The sequence below is a fragment of the Cupressus sempervirens genome, chromosome 9 (genome assembly GCF_028749045.1).
Source record: "Cupressus sempervirens isolate cs-2001-9-10 chromosome 9, ASM2874904v1, whole genome shotgun sequence".
NCBI lineage: Eukaryota > Viridiplantae > Streptophyta > Pinopsida > Cupressales > Cupressaceae > Cupressus > Cupressus sempervirens.
This window is the reverse complement of record NC_143126.1, coordinates 448,006,875-448,027,592: the sequence shown is the minus strand read 5'-3', so window position 1 is coordinate 448,027,592 and position 20,718 is coordinate 448,006,875. Positions and strand designations below refer to the sequence as shown.

General features: G+C 36.4%; 2 protein-coding genes across 5 annotated transcripts in view; one reads left to right on the top strand and one right to left on the bottom strand.

Moving 5' to 3' along the window:
* LOC149539232 (long chain base biosynthesis protein 1-like) overlaps window positions 1–20,718 on the top strand; it is a 279,274-nt gene that overhangs the window by 49,552 nt on the left and 209,004 nt on the right. The gene's annotated exons all lie outside the window — the stretch shown is intronic.
* Window positions 590–17,320, bottom strand: LOC149539234 (uncharacterized). Its single transcript, XM_089802528.1, has 5 exons — window positions 17,159–17,320; window positions 16,835–16,984; window positions 3,807–4,212; window positions 3,252–3,664; window positions 590–982 (listed from the first exon to the last, which is right to left on the bottom strand). The coding sequence occupies exons 1-5, from the start codon at window positions 17,318–17,320 to the stop codon at window positions 590–592; spliced, it is 1,524 nt and encodes a 507-aa protein (XP_089658654.1).

The following is a 20,718-nucleotide window of genomic DNA, read 5'->3' as shown; positions in this document are numbered from 1 at the left end:
ACGATTGTGGCTGAGAAGAGGTTGCGTGATGAGGTCCTTGGATGGGGTAGCTTCCTCATATCTTCGCTTTTTCCGATCAATGGTCTCTTCCAACCATGACTCTTGAGAGTGCATTGATCGTAGATTGAAGTGCTGTGGGATCAAAAGAGCTTCCTTGCCACTGGGGGTGTCTGCTTGCTTTGAGTAGCAGTGGGGAAGGCAGCCACTTTAGTAACTAAGAGGGCCAAGGTATCACCCTGTTGAGATGCATCCTGCTCTTGACCATCCATGGGATTGGTGTCACCATCAAGGTTGATGACTTGTACATGGGAGGAAGGTTTTCCCGCTGACTTCTCTTGCTCTGTATCCTTCTCCTTGTCCCCAACTTTTCCTGTATCTGGAAGAGATCCTCCTCCACAAGTAAGGGAAATTTGAACATTCTTCTTCGGAGGTTGATCTCCGCCTTGTTGATGGAGTAGATTGGGCCTGCTGATGTTGAAGTAGTGATAGTGGTGGAGGTAGTTGCAGTTGACTGAGCAACTCCGGAAGCTACTCCACCAGTAGAGCCTGTGCTTCCCGTTCTTTTCTTTCTCGCTTTGGTCCACTCCACTCATTTGTTCGTTCTCTTAATGATCCTGTGCATTAGGACCTCCATTGTATCGATGATAGGACCTTTAGGTGGGGTAGACACAATGGGAGTTCCCTTGATCTGCTCAAAGGTCAAAGGATGCATATAGGAGCCATCATCTGCAAGATCAGAAACATCAGCAGAGTTATTATACAACTTAATTTCATCAATTGTGAGCCTGGACCAATACCTCTCCCAGGTTTGGTATTCATTATGACATTCAACCCAAAAATCTTCAATGTCTGGAACATGTCTGTGAGCATATCTGAGCTTCAAATGATCTCTCACGAAGTTCACTGGGTCGTATTGAGACCTGAGAACTTCATAGTCAACCAGATTGATCTTACTCTCAAAACTAGATTTCGAGCATCGGATCTAGAGGCACGGGAATAGGGCTCAACCACTACTAGGAAGGAAATCTCGGCTATCTTCTTTACGTTTGAACACAAGGTGTTGACTTCTAGTAATTGTCAACACGATTCAACAAGAACAACCTTGTCCTTAGGGTACCTAGGAGGCCTTTTCTGAAAACCATCAAAAGCACCGATCCATAGGTAGGAGAAACTCGGGGATTGGATGGAAGAGCATCCGAATTGGCCTATAGCCGAAATAGCCCTAGGTGAATATCTTCGCTTGGGACAACCTTGCAATTTTGACAGAATCTCATAGGTGACGGCATCATTCACTTTTACGTACTCCTTGAAACTTTGCTGCAACTGAAGGTGTGGGTAGAACTCATACACCCTCCTATTCTCATCATAGTCTTCAATGTTGGGAAGGCTCGACCATAGGTGATGCATGGCTAAGGCATAGATTAAATATGAGGACATATAAAACTTCTTGAATCCCCTAGCTGGATTAAACCATGAGGCAAACTCATCACATATGATTTCGGCCCAGTCGATTTGCAATCCCTCGGCACATATGGCTTGCACAAGGCAAAAGTGATGCTCAATGAAATCCAAGATTTCTTCCTTTCCTTTCAATCTCAACAGTAGTGCTAGGATGTCAACGATCTCTTTTCAAATTGGTTCCAAAAAGAGTTTTCAACATTTTGCTCTTCTTGGAATGAGGTGTTTGGAACCAGGTTCTCTACATATCCTCTCTTCTCAAGGTTTTCTTTTCGTTAAACATAGATGTAGAGGACCCGCAATCAATATCACAATATTCTTCTTTTACTGGTATGTCGAATGCTGATTGCATCAAGGCCTTATTTATTGAGAGAAGGATAGACTGATCAAGAAGCAAGATTTGCTTCATTTTCGGATTATATCTCTCGATGCATTCCCTCACTAGCTCTGGAGCCTGCACAACCATGGAAAATCCGACAACTTCCACCAATCCACTTTCTTTTAGTTTTTGGGTAATCAGGTGGATGGGCTGAGAATTAAGCCTTCTATGAAGATCATCTAAGTCATAGAACTTGAATGAGGTATTAGTGAGATCCTTTAATTCACTTTCCAAGCCTATGAGTCGATCATAACTTGCTGCTCTGATTGCCATTTTCTTATGATTTCAAAGAGGAGGCAACTGCTCGATAAATAACCGTTAAAACAATGAGGAAACAAATTTGAGGCAATTCCGATGAAATAGATATAGAAATCCGAACGTTGGTGCCACACCAATGAAATCAAGCACCACCAACGATCATAGCGGTAGTATTTGCAATAAAAATGATAATCAATGACTATTTAAAACTTTTTGTTTCTATGCACATAAAGATCCATAAATCCGATAGCCATATTACTTCACTTAAAGTGAAGTATTATCTTGAAAAGCCACTTACCGAACCAAGGGGTTTTAGTTTAATGGAAAGTCCCTTGTTTACTTCAAGATCCAGAATAAGGATTTATACAACTCATTATATATGGAGGGGAGAGTGCAGATTTGTCTTTCTGTAAGCCTATCTTTCCTTTGATTCAGGATTGTAGTGCAAGGAATGATCCTTTAATACCTCAAGCACTTCATCTTCTTATTCTCTGCATTGAGCATTCAAACCAAAGTAACAAGAATCGGAATCGGATCGGAATCGGCAAGGCCGAATCGAATCGTGAATCAGCAATGAATCGGCAATGAATTGGCGATGAATCGGCAAATTTGAAAAAACCCTTTAAATTTAAAGATTTTAACAATTTAAAACTTATTTCATGCACCCTTTATTGAATATAACTTAAACACACTATAACATCATCAAATAGAAGTTAAAACTTAACATACATAAACATGGAACATAAAATCCATCACATATGTAACTTTGTTATCTAAAATGTAAATTGTAGGCTAGCTGAAGTAAATAGAAATCAAATGATCATAATGATTTAAATCATACAATGTATGTAAGATGATCCATAAGACATCAAATCATAAATGTACGTAAGAATCTAAGATGAAGATCCATGAAAGTTTGAAACATATGTCTATCAATAATTCAGTATCAATATCTGTAAACAAAATATAAAAACAAGGCTCCAGCTCAAGCCTCAAACTCATAGTCATCATCATCATCCTCAACATCATCCTGAAGCTCGACTGCAGCCTCAGCCTCAGCCTCTGAGTATCCAGTCTGCCTAGTAGCAAGGCGTCTAATGTAGGTCCTAGAGGACTGCTGAGCCATATCTCCCGCATGTAAGATGGGCTCATGAACGTCGCTAGGGCCTGTGCTTGTGCGTGCACGTATGCGTCTACCAATGCCTGAAGAACGTGCTCTAGCTGCCTCAGCCTCTATATCCACCTGGTCAACCCACACACGGTCTTCCTTAGTGAAGACTGAATCCACAACCTCTGTGAGCCACTCTGATTTTGGATCAATCTCCTCCAGAATGATCGGAGAGGAGTCAGTGCCTAAAATCTGTCTGATCCTAAGACGAAGGTTGTAATGAACAAAGACAATATCATTCAACTTCTGCACTGTCAACCTGTTTCTCCTCTTCGAATGGATGTGCTCGAACATGGACCAACTGCGCTCACATCCAGAAGCGCTACTTGGCTGACTCAGAATACGAATGGCAATTTTTTGAAGTTTTGGAGTTGTGGCCCCAAACATTTGCCACCATCTATCTGCAATAAGGGTAAATTTGAAAATAGAAACAATTAGTCTCATTTACAAATTACAAGTTAACTCTAAAATTACATAATCAACTTTAAGATTAGAATCTAGATTCATGAACATTGAATATTCAATATATTATTTAATTTTTACCTGGCTGTAGTGTTGTCTGAGCATTTATGGCCATCCTGCCAGAGAAAAGTGGCCCCTCTTTATTGTTGAACTGGTCTAGCTCAACAATCGCAGTAGCGCTATCTTCATCGCTACTCAACCTCTGAATCACTGTGTATAAGCCAGTGAGAACCTCCGCATCCGCCTTGAACTCAGGACGGAAACGATATGTCGGATTCAGAAAGTAAGCTACTGCATGGATGGGTCGATGGAGCTGATTCTGCCATCTCCTATCGATGATGTCCCAAATAGGGCCATACCTCTCCTGCACTCCTGCATATTGGGCTCTGATGGCCTCCTTGGCCCTATCCATGCCCTCATAAATGTAGCCCATAGAGGGCTTCTCCCCATCAACAGTTCGTAGCAAAGCTACAAGGGGCTCAATGACCTACATATAAAGTAAAACAAAAAACTTGAGTCAAAACTTAAATATAAAATAATATAACTTAAAGTAAAAGTAAAATACTAAATGTTAAATTGCAATAAATTTACTTGCAGGATTTCTCTAGCGGGTTTCCAAAAAACATCCTCATCAAATATGCAATCCGCCACATCTATCCCTACAGTGCTCGTAGCATAGGAAGAGGAAATCCACTCCCGCCCAACAAACATGCTCCTCAATTCATCCCTTGATGTCAACAAGGACTGCAAGGTGATGAAATTCGAGGCAAACCTCGTGATACCTGGGCGAGCTAACTCCTTGCCTTCTGTATACTTCCTCATTGTGCTAAGGACAAATGAATGATTATAAATGAATTTGCGTATGTTTTTTGCCCTTTCCACACATGACTTGACAAACTCAAGTTTGCCAATTTCCTCCAACATGAGGTCAATGCAATGTGCCGCACAAGGGGACCAAAATATGGTGGGGTGCCTCTCCATCAAAAGCTTACCTACAACAATTTTAAGTCAATTAGAAATTCAAATTTCAAAATTCAAATAAATTTATTTTCAAAACTTGAAAAGTTAAAAGTTTACCTGCAGCAACATAACTTGCTGCATTATCCGTCACCACCTGGATCACATTTTGTTCTCCCACCTCTGCTATGACTTCCTCAATAGCCTCACATAAATATGTGGCATTTTTTAGATGTGCAGAAGCATCAATGGATTTGATGAACATGGTATATCCTACAAGTAACAAAACTACGAATTAGAATATTAAAATTAAATGGATCATCAAAAAATTAAAATTCAACAAATCAAAATTTACAATTATGTATGTAGGAAAGTAGAATGATCAATTACCTCCACATGATACAAGAAAATTGAGGAGTGTTCTATTCCTCCTATCTATCCAACCATCAGTCATGATGGTGCAACCCTTTGCAATCCACTCCTTTCGGTTCTCCTCGAGCTCAGCCCTCATGTCCTCTACCATCTCATCCAAGAGGTATCCGCTCAACTCAGCCTCAGTTGGGGCTTTAAACCCCGGAACACAAATAGCAACCGCATCTATCATGTTCTGCCAATAAGGAGCCCTGTCACAAATAAAAATTTAGATGTCAAAGACTCAAATTATAAAACAAGTAAATATAATTAAAGTTTTACTTTTACTTTTAATTTTAACTTTAAAGAAAATAATGAAAAAAGAATCAATTACCTGGCTGCAATAAATGGAATGTTGCAAAAGTACCAAAATTTGCATATCTCCTTTCTAGTAGCATCATGAATCTCCTTGTTCAAACCCATGCCCTCAAGCGTGGGTTGGGAACCAGGACTAGTGCGGGGCACAAAGTAACTATCCATTCTGTTTTTTCGCACTCTAGGCTGCAATAGGTTGGTGTGGGACTCTGTCTCAGTATGTGACCGACTAGCACTAGCACGAGCAGAAGAACTAGGATAAAAAGGAGGCCTAGAAGAACCCTCTCCAACACAACCTACAGATGCAGAAGCTGATGCAGATGCAGATGTGGATGCGGCTGCGGATGTGGATGCGGGAACATGGGAGCCAATACCCCTTAACCCTTCAAGTTGCATTTTCCTATTGGCTTTGTCTTTTTCAATTTTTTCTAATGCCATTAAGAAAGTGCGTTTTGCCTCAGGAGTTTGGTGAGTGCAAATTGTAACATCGTGTCCAGGTATAGCAGCAATGTGGTATTTCAATCTATAAATACCCCCAGAAGTTATTTTTTCTTTACAAAAAATACATTTTGTTTGATATTTGGTTCTTCCAGGAAACTCTTCGTTATATTTCCAACATTCATCTTTTCTACCCATTGCGAATTTGCGAAAAATGAAAGCAAAGGCTGCTGCAATAAAAATTTATATGTAAAATATCAAAGTTTGAAGCTAATAAAAGCTACAAAACAACAAACCCTAGTTTGCAACTTAGTAAAAATAAAGAACATTCAAGATCTAAACTAAAAATCTTGAAAACTATAAAAATTTAACAAAAAATGCATAATACACTAACATGCAAAAAAAAAAAGAGCACTTATCTCTTGCAAATGAGTTGATAAGTGTTGAGATTGGCTCCTTAATGCTCCCAATGCAATTGATGGCCTCCCCAAATGGATTGCTGATCTCTTTTGTGCTCTTTCTTCTTGCCAGTTAGAAACCTATGGCTTTTCTTTTCTCTTCTTCTCTCTCACTTTTCCTCTCTTCTACTCATGTTAAACAAATAGAAGGCCCTTTAGGGTTATAACAAAGAGAATAGGTCAAAAACAAGTAAAAAAAACAAGCAATTTTTTAAAATTTTACAAGTCTATACTTTATTGGCTGCGGGCGATTCATGCCGATTTTTTAAGGCGATTCATGCGATTTTTTGGATGAATCGCCTGAATCGCCGATTCAGGCGATTCACCTAATGAAATCGGCAATGGCGATTTCCGACTCCAAAAAAATCGCCATTGCTGAATCTAATCGCTGAATCGCCGATTCAGGCGATTTTATGGCGATTCTTGTTACTCTGATTCAAACACTTGATCTCCTTTATATCGGGATTGCACCTTTACGACTGACTTTACCAGAAGCATCTTTTGGGCATCTCTGTAGAATATTCTCATATTATAGTCATGTAGCTCTTTATTTTTCAAGTCTTCAAAGAAGTAGCCTTTTATATTTCCGTACGACGGCAAACACCTCTGAAAGTAATGCTTTCCGAGGAAAGAAACACTTTGAAGCATTTTCCCTTGTTTCGATTAGATACCTTGAGATGAGATTTCGAGCATGGATTCACCATTGCGGGCTCAGATAAATTCTTTTCAGTATCACGCCTAGGTCCTGTTCATGCATAAAAACTTTTGAATTGAGCATAAGCCATGCTCGCTTTAGAAATAAAACAAAATGCTTTCATTTCCATCGATGAGAAGCTGAAAACCCGTAGACTCGTTTCTCTTCGTAAAAATGGATTTTACCTCGGAACTTTGAGTTGAGAGCTTCTTAGCTTTGTCTTGCACTTTCCTAGATCTTTCTATCATAAGTCAAGCAAGTGTACATCTGTGAATACTATCGTGACTTTGTTCTTCGGGTACATGGTTGATGAATTTCGCCAAGCCAGATAGCTAGCTGGATTACTCGAAATCCAAAGGAAATGAGAATGCTAGAGTAAGAAAGAAGTTATGGAAACAAGGAAGACTCACTTGTCATTAGGAACACGCTTAAAACATATCCTGACGAAACCTAAATCACCTAAACCCCAAATGCATTGAAATGACAAGAATCCTACATGGAGGAATATGAAAAGGTAAAGAAAGAGATAATCGGAAAAAGATGGAAAGTGGGAGTCTAGGGAATTTGATGAGAAGTGAGTCACCTAGGGGCTACCTCGACAAGAATCTGAACAAAACTGTAATTAATTACCAACAACTACAAACCCAAAGGGGAAAGATTGGAGGTTGGCAACAACTGGCTCTGATTGAAGACTTAGGCATTGCAAATGTCTGAGAAGGGGCCCAGAATCTTTGGTTTCACATAGCCGGAACGACAAACTACAATGGCTAATACTAAAGTAAGCATACTACCGAAAGGAACACTAACCTAGGAAAGCAGGAAAACAAAGCAAGGAAGAAGCGAAAACAAAAGCCTACCTAGACTAAGACTAATTGCAGGTGCTACCTGCTTTCAATTGTGAACTTGATATAGCTTCAGGTCCTGGCCATTGTAAGACAATGGCATAATCTCGCCAGTGGGGTAGACCAGGATGAAAGAGTTATTCTGATTTACTTGCATAATTTTGAAAGGGCCTTTCCAAAGAGTCAAACTTATGGTGCATACCTTTAGGTTCATGCCTCTTATCCCATAATAGGACCAAATCACCTTCCATGAATTTCCTTGGCCTAGCCTTGTTGTCAAAGAAGTTCTTAAATTTTTTTAAATGCAAAATCAAATTCTCCTTTGCATATTAAAGTTATTGTAAATTAGTATATTAAAAGCTAATAATGTAGAGCATTTAAATATTATTAATTATCTTAAATGCAAGGGGAGTTAACTAAATAAAGTTTCAATAAGGGACTTAGACTAATTTTCAGTCCGGACATAGAGTTCCATTTTCAGCCACAAGGGACTTTTTAAGTCAACTGCATGTCATAGGGACTTGATTTTCAGTTGGGAGGCAGTTTGACTTTTTCATGCAGTTAATGAGCACATTAGTGTTATATTTAGTGAGATATGATGCAGTTAGGGCCAATTGTACATGTAGATCACTTGGGGACCCATATTAAGCAGTTTTTTACATGCTTCTGATTAGTTTGACATGCATTATTTTGGATTATTTCTTGGATCTGAGTTAGGGTATTTTTGCATGTGTTTTTGAGCAGTGAGAGACATATTTTAGTTGGCTATCGGTTATACAAGTACTTGAGGACTGATTTGATGGGTTTCTTCACACTTAAAGGAGTTTTGAGAGAATTTTTTCATGCATTTTTCTCATATCCGAGTTAGGGTTTTGAGTTCTATTTATTGTATTTTCACCTTATTATGAGGTCTCTTCTTTCTAGCTTAGATTTTTTGCACATTGCAAATTTTTGTGTTGATTTTGAGAGCACTTTGTAGCAGAGATTTTTTAGCATTGATTCTACAGATTCAATGGTTTCTTCTTCTCATTGATTCTTGTATATTTTGTTTTTTTTCTTTCATGTTGTGTTTATCCTTCATTTAAGCTATATTCCTTATTGCATACTTGAATCTTGATACTTGTAATTGGAGGTCTTTGTTTGTGTCATTCTTTTTGCAGAAAATTAGTAAAGCCTAGGTTTTCCTTTCAAAGCAAAATATTTCGGGTCTTTGCATAGAAACACTTTTGTAATTGTATGCTTATATGGGCATTGTGAATCGTTCGTATGATGGGTAATTTGTGTTGATTTAATTGAAGCTGCATACAGATCATTGGTGTATCGCCTCATTTTGGTTTAATATTCATTATTATCATTCACTTCTCATCCCTTTTCCTGAGTTCAAATCAGTTTTAGGTGACACCGAAAAAGGAACCAACTTTTCAATCCCAGAGATTCACTCTTGTCATAGGATTACTCACAGCTTGAGAGTGTTTCCATGTTCCAACAGGATACCTACATTTTTCATCTTGCTATAGGTGCAATCCTGATTGACAACAAGTATAAATTTGAGAAGAGTTATATTGTATGAGATTAAAATAAACTAGGAAGTTTCAACATTCATTCCTTTAGCTAGAAGGCGGGGACATTACATTTCCTTAATTGTCAATCTGTCCTCCTATCTTAGACGGTCAATGGTGTGTTTGGTTAGCTTCGATTAAACTTATTAGATTATGTCTTTGCTTATGATGATTGTGCAGGCGCATCCAACAATATTATAGATTGATGGAGTGGACTACTGCAATCCTTAGGTGATATGCATCCACTAAAATGCTCTGATCATTTCCCTTGTTCACTTTTATTTAGTGTGGTCTTAGAAATCCGTAAAGGATAAAATAATATATTTAAGAACATCTAATGGTTGTCTATTCCCTTCAACGCCCTGTTGGTTGGCTCTCCGAAATTGTTTTTATATATCTTTTTTCCTTTATATTGGTTGTCGCTTCCTATTAATATTGTTGTCTTTTTGCAGAAGGATGTATTTTACAGAAGATGGACTTTTTCATTAATGGTTACTTCTCTTTATTTCCCATAACTAAAACGGCACAAGAGTTTTAAATTGGTAATGTCATTTTCCTAATTACTATCCATACTGATGGTTATCACTACATTACTATGACAAAGCCCAAAACTTCACACTATATTAGTTGCTACTCATAATTAGTGTACTGGAATTTATATCGAGTTTGGATATGGCACACTATCTTCCATCTTATCGAGCTTACGCAAAACCCCGTGCTTTCATCATTGAATTCATAATGTGGTATGTATCTAGGGTGGATTAAACCTGTCGTATGTTATGTAATTGTCTTCAGCTTCTATTACTATTGTCTTCCTATAATCACTATGCAATTATATTGTTTCATTATTTTTACTATATGTATGGATAGCAGAGGTTGATACTTAGTTTCAATGCACTCAAAATTATCGTTCCTCCACTATTATAATTATAATTATAATTATTTACTTATTAGTTTTATTGTTTATTTAATTATAATTACATCAATATATTATTTATTACAATATAATTTTATCTACAATATAATTAAATAGATGCTTGTTTATTATGTTCGTCAATAGATAAGTTTAAATCTTCAATTTAAACTTATCTGATTATAGATATTTATCATTTTATATAATAATTATGCATTGTTTTTTTTGGTTGGTAATAATTATGTATTATTAATCGCTTATATAATTGATATTTAATTTTTGTAATAGTTTAATATTATGAAATATAAATTCTCCTTGAGAGAGGGGACATTACAAAATATTGTCTATACTTGTCCAATAGAGGTGTTTGGACAGGTAAAAGCATATGGTGGAGTTTATGAAGTGAAAAGCACATGCTTTAGATAAGTATAAATCTTCAATTTATTAATTAATTAATTTTTAAAAATTTATATTTATATTTTTTTTGATAAGCAAGAGGTTGAGGCCATATATTAAATATAAAAAGAGTACAACCCCAACTCGTGAGGTATTGAAAGGACAAAATTGGGTGATGGTCCCTCAGTTTAGCCCAAATTTTTAAAATATATCCTTTATTCCACATCCAATGGTTATAATCTTCCATCTTCTCCAAAGATATCCACTCTTGTGTCTTAAATTGCTTGAAAAGTCATAGAAACACTAATTAAAACAGACAACTCCATATTTCTTTGTTAGAGGTTAGAAAACTTAAATAAAGCTACTATTAAAAAGATAAAAACAAGAAACAACAGAAGGCCATCAACCAGAGATTGAGGAGCAAAAACCCATAAAGTCTTAAAGGAGCATTTAAACAGAAAAGCAAGACTTCAAATCGAATAAACATCAACAGACCTAGAGCTGATAAAAAACAACACAAAATACATTTAAAATACTTCTACATACCAATCAGACTAATACATTTCAAAATCCGATCAAATAGAGAGTAAGAAAGGAAAGAAGCTTGAAAGAGGGGAGGCTTCTACCAATTACTTAAAGGGAGTAATAAAAGCCTCTCTTACGACCTTAGATTTCCAACTTTGCAAAGATTTAGAGCTTGCGAATGTAATCATGATTAAATAAGGGTAAGAGCGCAAAAACTAATGATATCTCTCTTCCTACTTAAAAAACTTGTAATTACCAACTTTTTTGAACCTTGCAACTAATAATTAATAAGGAACATGAGGCAATAATTAAACATTCAATGCTAGAAAGACATTAATCCTCATATTAGCTAACTCATTTGCTCATTTATCACCTTCCTGATAGATATGATTGAAAATAATTTTGTCAAAATATTCGCAAAGTTCTAAAGCTATAGTTAATTTTGCATCTATTCGCTAGTTAGGAAGGGAACATTTTCTAAGGGTATTAATGATGATGGTGAAATCCCCTCAACTTCTAAAAATTTAATATTTAAGGATTTATACAACCGAAGGCACTCCACTGTAGTAGAAATCTCTACCCAGTTGTTAATAGCTTCACCTATGTATTTGGACAAGTTAGCTACTTCAATCCCTTGATCATTGTGAATGCAACACCCTATATTTTCTTGACCCAGATTTCTTCTAGAGGCTCCATCAAAATTGAACTTGAACCAGCCATCTTGCACAGCCTACCAAACACATTCTAATCTCTTTAATTTACCTAGAGTCCCTCCATCACCTAGAAAAGGAAGAATTTTCAGACCAATCCATCTACCTCTCATCCTTTCATCCCAATGAGTCATCTTAGCGTGTTTGGGGAGAGAATTAAGCAATCTATTGTTAGTTAGTTCAATGATAGAGACTTCAATCTTTTTCTTTAATTGATCAACATGCATCTTCTTATCCTGATTCTACGGTTCCTCTCCTTTCATAGTTCCCATAGAATTATGGAAGGAGACGTAATCCAAAAGCTATGATATATACTATCTGTTCTCAGCAGAGGCCAAGAAGTCAACATACTCCTGATTGAATTTGGAAAAGCCAACATAACCCCCAGTTGTGAACATAGCCAATGCCAACACGAGCTTGAGTAAGGGCAGTTAAGAAAGAGGTGGTTAGGAGATTCCTCATTAGATTTACATAGTGGGCATCTACTAGGCCCTTGAATCCCAAACTTTTTAAGCCTTTCTACTGTAAGGGCCCTTTGATGAAGGACAATCCACAAGAAAAATCCTGCCTTGGGAAGGCATAACTTATCCCAACGTAGACGGAGAGGGAAATGAGATAGAGAGAATCCTTGAAGAGATTCAAAATACAAATGATCCATTTTTGAGCCGTACTCTTCATTTTTGCTCCCATCGCATATGAGTTTATCATCCCCTCCCTTAAAGATCATTCTGGATCTTAGAATTGACTGAAGAAGAAATTTCTCTTTTAAGGGAATATCTTCAACCTCAAGATTTCTCCACTTCCAATGCAATCCATCTTCTCCAAAAATCACATAGTCCTTTACCTCTTTTCCCCATCTCTCTACCAAATAAGATTTGGCTTTCAGTAGGGAAGGGTAATGAACAAGGGGCTTATAGCCACCCCAAGAGTCTTCCCAAAACAAAGCTTCCTTTCCATCCCCAAGATTACATGAGAGCTGATTCTAAATAATATTTCTGCATATCAAGAGGAAATTCCAAAATCTTGAGCATTTGGGAGGGTTGATCTCCCTAAAGATATTGTCTGGATTAGGGGATGAAAGGTATTTGTGGGAAAGAATCCTAACCCATTTGAGGTTAGGGAACCTAACCATCCTCCATAATAACCTTGCTCCTAAGGCCATGCCTTGACGTCTGATATTTTTGATACTAGCGTCACCTAGACTTTTAGACCTACAGATATGGTTACAGAAAAGAAGGGAAAACTTATGTCAATTTGCATTACCTTGCTAGAAAAAGGTTCTAAGTAGGCCTTTAATTTCCAACACTTTTCTATTTGGGAGATCCAAACATAAAAGCTAGTAAATAGGCCGTACTGACAAAACAACAGAAACAATAGTCTTCCTTCCTACCAAGGAAATCCACTTACCTTTCCATCCAACAATTTTTATTTTTAATTTTTCTACTAGGGGATCTCATAGTTTAGAAACATTGTGACTCGGATTGAGAGGGAGACCCAAGTATCTACAAGGCAAGATACCTTTGTTAAAGTTTAAAATGGTGCAAATTTGAGCTTCCAAATTGGTGGAAGTGTTGAAGAAAAAGATCTTTGATTTATCTCTATTAATCTCTTGACCTGACACCTTGGTATAGTTACCCATAATATCTTTCCAGGCTTAGGCCTCTCTAGCCGATCCTTCTCCAAATAACATTGTATCATCTACAAAATGCTGATGTGTAGATGGTTCCTCCTTGTTGGCTATAGAGATACCTTTGATGGATCCTTCCGTTCTTGCTTGCATAATTGACCTTCCTAACACATCAACCATTAGAATAAATAGAAAGGGAGAAATAGAGTCTCCTTGTCTTAGCCCACGAGAAATACTTAAAAAAACTACTAGGGTGCTGTTTATTAAAAGAGACATTTTTGGAGTAGATACACATTCAAAGTTTAACTCTATCCATTGTTTAGAGAAACCATAACCTTCAAGACATTTGCATAAAAAGCGCTAGCCTACCCTATCATATGCTTTCATAATATCCAATTTGATGAGCATATTGGGTAACTTATTATATTGAACCAAATGAATAACTTTCTGGGCAAGAATGAAGCTATTATATATCGATCTTCCTGGGACGAAACCTGTTTGTTCCTCACTTATAAGACTAGATAGCATCTTTTGAAGTCTGCTGGCCAAAATTTTAGTAAAGAGCTTGTAGAGAGTATTACATAAAGCTATGGGACTGAAATCGTTGAAAAATTCTACCTTATCCTCTTTTGGAATAAGGGCTATAAAAGTATTATTGACTTCTCTTAGTAGTTTGCCGAAGTGCCCGACTCCTTTCAAGGTTTTTGCTACATCTTCTCCTATGAAGTCCCAACATTTCTGAAAGAAAAAGGTTGGAAAACCATCAGGACTTGGAGACTTGTCCAAATTCATTTTTTTGAGGACTTGTTCAACCTTTGGTTTGGTGATCTTCTGCAAAAAGATTTTGTTTTGTTCCACGAAGACTAATCTTGGGATGTTAGAGAGAACACTCCTCTGAGCTGTCAGACTAGAACTTACACCATTATTATAAATACCTTCAAAGTAAGAAATGACTTCTAAGTTGATATCCTCTGCTGAGTTCTTTGAATTTCCATCCATTCCTTTAATGGAAGTAATTTGGTTAATAGCTCTTCTCTGCTTAGAGCTATTATGAAAATATTTTGTGTTATTATCCCTAACTTCTAACCATGTTTCTCTCGACTTTTTGTCTCCAGAAAAGTTCTTTAGCCAAAACTTTTTCATATTGTTGCATAAGCTTTATTTCTTCAAGGAATTGAGCCTCTCCCATTCCATTTTCCATAACTTCCTTGTTTAACGATTCTAGTTCATCTTCTACAATTATCTTATCTTCAAAGATATTTCCAAAGAATTCTGAGTTCCACTCTTTTAACTTGCGTTTGATTACTTTCAATTTACTAACTACCTAAAACATCTTGGATCACGAGACTTTCGTTTCCTCCCACCATCTCCTAATAAGATTAATACAATTATCATTTTTGAGTCACATTTGCTTGAATTTAAAAGGACAATTGCTAGGTTGTTTATTTTTCAGAATTTTAAGCTCCACAGGATAGTGATCCGATCTTGATATTGGTTCATATTGAAATGAAATTGATATCGTTGACAGATCTCCATGGCAGAAAAACCTGTCTAATCTTTCTGCAATATTACTGAACCCCTTCCTTATATTGTTCCAAGTGAAGGTGTTGTCTGATCTAGCCAACTCTAGACGACCTAACCTATTTACCCAATTAAAAAATTCTTTTGATGCTAATGAGAGGGTGTTGTTGCCTCCTCTCTTTTCTGAAGATCGAAGAATAATAAAATCTCCTCCTAGAATAGATAGACTATCTTCTTGTAATGTTAGTTTGCCTTCCAACTCTTTCCATAACCTAACTTTATCTCCCTTGTGAATTGGACCATAGACAAACAACCTATAGCGAAATTCAGATTTGATTCCTTTAACCATACCACTCATCCAATTTTTTATGAATTTCTATTGATGAAATCAATATAGTCCCTTCAGCAGAGGAATCTTTTATCTCCCTCCAACCTAATGATCTTCTGAACTTATTCATTTGTTCACTACAAAGTTTCGTTTCTTGAAGAATAATTGTGTTAGCTTTAGTGTTAGTAATGCAACATTTTAGGAGCTGCTGATTGTTAGGGGCATTGAGGTCCCTAACTTTCCAAGTTAAGACATTCATGGCGCCTGGAGAAGGAACTTCCCCTTCCTAGCATTAAGAATATCGGTTAATTCAATTTGACGCTTAGCTTCCCCATCTTTTAGATAAAGCTCTTGCAAGGATCTCCATCCTCACTTTCTTAATACTTTCGCAGAATCAGGACCTCCCCTACTTGGGAGGATGAACCCTAATCCTAAAGGAGTTGTCAAATCCTCAGCCAACTCTGATAACCCTTCTTTGATGACAATGGGGCTTGTCTACTTTTCCATGTCTTCTACTTCTTGGATTTTAGAGATCAAAACAAATTTTGCAACTTGAGTTCCTCCTCATCACAAATCTCATCAATCAATTGATTGATAAGATCTTCAACTACCATATTATTCAAGACTTCTATGAAGATGTTAATTTCTGCTTCCTTTCTTTCTGGGGTTTCACTTCGATCTCCCTCAGAGTGGGTCACTTGACTTAATAAATCTTTGCTTTCTATAGCAGTCTGGTTACTCTAGCTTATTGGTAATTGGGGTGGAACCTCTGGAGGGTTAACTATCCTATCTAAATTTGAAACAACGATGACTGAGTTGAGGTGGGTATGGTAGTCTTTAATTTCCCCTTCTTCCCCCTCCTCTTGCTTGATCGAGAGTTTCTCCTCTTCATCACTCCTTACAGTTTGAGTGTTTTCTGCCTTCCTTAGATTATCCCTAAGATGGGTTCGAGACAAAGCTAAATCTTGATAACTACTGAAGAGGCCTTCAGCTAATCATGGTTTAACAGAAATGACTTTATCATTAACATTAATATCTAGGGTTTTAAATATAATAGTTTTAACATTTGTTTTCACTATAATAATTGGACTGGATGCAGCTAAATCTGATTCTACCAAACCTACAAAAGTTCCAAAACTAGATTTGATTGTTCTGAGAATATCCTCATACAAAAATTCAATTAGCAAATTTGGTAATAAGATAGCTTTTTCTAACTCGAATTTAGCTGATCTTTTTGGGTCGAAAAAGGGAATCCAATCTAGGAATTAACCTTTAAAAACTAAAGTATTACCATACAATAGCTCATTCATAAGATCTATTTTATTGCAGGCTAAACAAATTTATTCATTTTCGATTATTGTTAAGTTAACATGCTTACCTAGAACCCCTTTTAACTAATTTGCCACATGATCCACCTCCATCCCTGGACCTGTGCGGTGAGCGAAAAGGCCTTGGTGTTGACATCTCCTCTGAACGTATTCCACCAGTTGGCTTGATAAATGAATTGCCTTCCGGTCATGTGGTGTCTGAGATTGTTTGTAGGTCCCTGAGATAGGGCATCCTCCCTGTTTTTGGATTATTGCGACACTGTGGAACCATTCTTTCTTACTTCCTTCGTTTTCTCCCGAAGAGGGCCAAAGGGGTTTTAAGATCGTTGGTTCCTTGCTGATACTTAAGTTTTGCAGGGATATAACATTTATGATCTGTCATGGATCTGCTTTGTCCCTTTCTTGACCTACAGGATAAGACCATTGTCTATCCATCATTCGCATCTTCTGCCACATGGATCTGAAGCAAGGATTTGTAAAAAGGGAGAGCATATTTTGTTCTCCAGAAATGTTCACTCTGTCTTCGAAAGTGCTAAGAGTTCCCCTGATTTGCTGAAGAAGAGTAGAGCGCATTTTTGCCGATATTCATCAGATTGAAACCCTATCTTAGGAATAAATATTTGATTTCAAGAAAATAAAAATAAACTATACTGAGAGAAATAGTTAAGTTTATATCACCTGATTATTTGAGATCAAAATGGTGCAATGCCAAATGCTCCTCTCTTTGAATTAGGAGCTCGGTACATTAGAAATGATCGAATTACTGACTTTCAAAATAACTAAATCCTTCCTTGAATTTACAAATGAATTTCTAAATAGTTCACTGATTGTTTAAAGATGTTTTGCCCCCTGATCTGTTGCGAACAAAGCAAATGGAGATATGATTGAATGACTTGCTGCCCTTATTTTGATGAGTTTGCAGCTCTTCCTATGGAGAGAACTGCTACCTCTGTATTATAGGTATTGATATTATCTCTAATAATAATCTTTTTTAATATAAATCTGTCTTTGATATTGAAATAATCTCTTCCCTTATGGTATATGCTAGACTCTTCAACTCTATTGTCAAAGCCCTTTCAGAGTTCTTGCTCTTTTACCCACTATCTCAATGCTAACGACACTAAAAGAAATTGATTTGCGACCCTTTTTGGTATAGGGTCTATAGATTCTGCCTTGATTTCATGGAAGTATCAATTTTTTTTGACATTGAACCTAATATTGTTCGCTTCAACAGGGAACCCTAATATTTTCTTGCTTCCAAAGATTTATATATAATCGCTGCCCAAAAGATTTTAAAGCTTGTGTTGTCAAAGGTTGTTGTCGTTAATATTTGCTACCAAGAATCAGATTTGGGACAAGATTTTATTTCTTTGTTTTTGGTTCTTGTCCACTTCTAATCTTTGACTCGAGACTCGTAATGGTACTTGTACAAAAATATTATCGCCGAATCTGATAAATAATTGCTGGCTCTTAGGGTAAATTTGCTGCCCTATTCAAATATTTTTGCTAAGATTATTATTGATCTGTTTTGGCGATTATTCATTCACTGTCTTTTGTACCCATTGTTTATTATGTTCATTGCCTTTCCTTAAACTTTTGTTGCGTCCTTACTTGCTTAGTTTATTTGCCAACTTCAGTTTAAATCTTAAACTTAGACTTATCTAATTATAGATATTTAATCATATTATATAATAATTATGCATTATTGTTTTTGGTCGGTAAAATTTTTGTGTTATTAATGCTTATATAATTGATATTTAATTTTTGTAATAGCTTAATATTATGAAATATTTAATAAATTCTCCTTAAGAGAGGAGACATTACAAAATCTCATCTATACTTCTTCAATAGAGGTGTTTGGACATGTAAAAGCATAAGGTGGAGCTTTGAAGTGAAAAGCACATGCTTTTTCATTCTAAAAATACGCCTTTACTTCCATTTGTATTAAAAACTCATAAAGTGGTGATTTAGAGAGTAAAAACACATATTTTTGCATGTAAAAACCATGTCTTTACTTACCTTGAAGGCATTTTTGACAAAAGTGCTTAACGATGGGTTTTTGCAACTCAAAAGCACATGTTTTTGCATCTTAAAAACCCGTCTTTACTCCCTTTTACATGGTTTTTTAATCAAACTCCTCTTGGTGGCAATTCCCAAGTGTAAAATCATGCTTTTGAGTTGTAAAAACCCACTTTTCTTGGGCATTTTGGGAAAGAAACGGGTTTTGGAGGACAAAGACACAAGTCTCATAATCAAAAACCTCAGATCTGTTCCTCCAATAGGATTTTTTTTGCCTGAAGTCCATCAAGGATCAATCTTGGCTCATCAAACTTCCAGATTTGGATGTATTTTATTCTCATTACAGCTCATTTAGTGCATGTTTTTGCCCAAAAATGACCCATTTTTGACTGTTCTCTTTCATTAAATCCAAATGTTTGCTATTAAAGATGAGTTCTTTGGTATCACCTATCATTTGCAGCTTGTTTCTTATTATCTTCAAGTTGTTTTTAATGTCCTAGGTGCCATTTTTAAGTGCCATTGCATATTGCATTTGATTTAGTCAACGTAGTTGCAATTTTTGTGCATTTTAATTCACAAACTTCTCACACTTGGCAAGCAATGAATCTTGATAATAAAATGCATTCATTTGAGTCAAGATTTGAAAACTACATCAATTTCTTTTCTGCAGTCATTTCTAAATCCGAAAATCTTCTTGAATTTATTTCAGATTTTGTATTGAGATTTGAAGAGACTTCTTACTTTGCGTATGGTGGAAAAGAGAAGATTTTTTGTGCATTTCATAGGGAAAGTTGTATATATGTTCTTGTTTGCAAATCTCTTCATTTCATTTTCAGATTTGTTTTGATTTGTGTATGATATGAGTTCCTTCTATCTTATTTCTTCAATTTGCATATGCAAGAGTCTCATTTTACTTGCACATGCAATTGGGATTAAGAACTCCATTCAAAGCAAGCTCATTGTGTACATACTTTTGCACCCAAAAAGCCCACTTTTACGCTTGCATGCACTTCATCCGCGCTTGTTATATTAATGCCATGCGACTTAAAACTCATGATGGTGGTTGCTTGCACACTTTCTTATTTCGAAAACACAATAATTCATTATAAGTTAATGATATGCTGCCTGTTTTCCATGAAAAAAGCTTTCTGTTTGCACATGTTAGCCTCCAAAAACTTGTTTTTGGGGTTTCCCACAATATTTGCACACATTTTAAGCTCAAACACATATGTCCATTCATTGTACTAAAAGTTTCCAGCCATATTCCATATGCCAAAAACCTGAAATTCACGCTTGTACATCAAAAAGCATGCAATCGACCCAACCATGCTTCCTTTTCTAACCTAAAACTTGTCGTCCATTCATATGAAATACTCCCAAAAAATCCCGTTTTAAAGTTTTTCCCTCATTTAAAGAGCCCATTTTACCTTAGTTCCTTTATCCTTCATTGCTCAAAAGTCCTTCAATCATGCATGCAAAGAAGAAAGAGGGACATGAGGAAAGCGTGATCACAAAATGGAGTCTATAAGGAGGTAATATAGTGATAATAAGCATAGAATGCTTTCAAGACAAAAATGGTCAATGAATACTCAACAAAACAATCAAGGATGCATATTCATATTAAGGTTAGAGATGCTTCCAATAAACCTAAGCACATTATTCATAAAACATTCCTTTAGCAACATGAAGACTGGAAAAGATGATGTAATAGAAGTCGTGTCTTGTCAGGCACTAGAAATTTTTCATCATGTATTTGTAATTTGTAATTGACGTATTACATGTAATGAAAAATTAAGATGTAATTGTATGTGATAGTATCACGTGCAAAGTTGTAACATAATCCGGTTGCAAGTGCATTAGGCATGCAACTTTGAATAAGTCAAATTTAGTTAGGATTTTGTTAGAGAATAAGTCAAGGTGGTTAACAAGTTTTCCCCTTCTTTCTCTGCCTT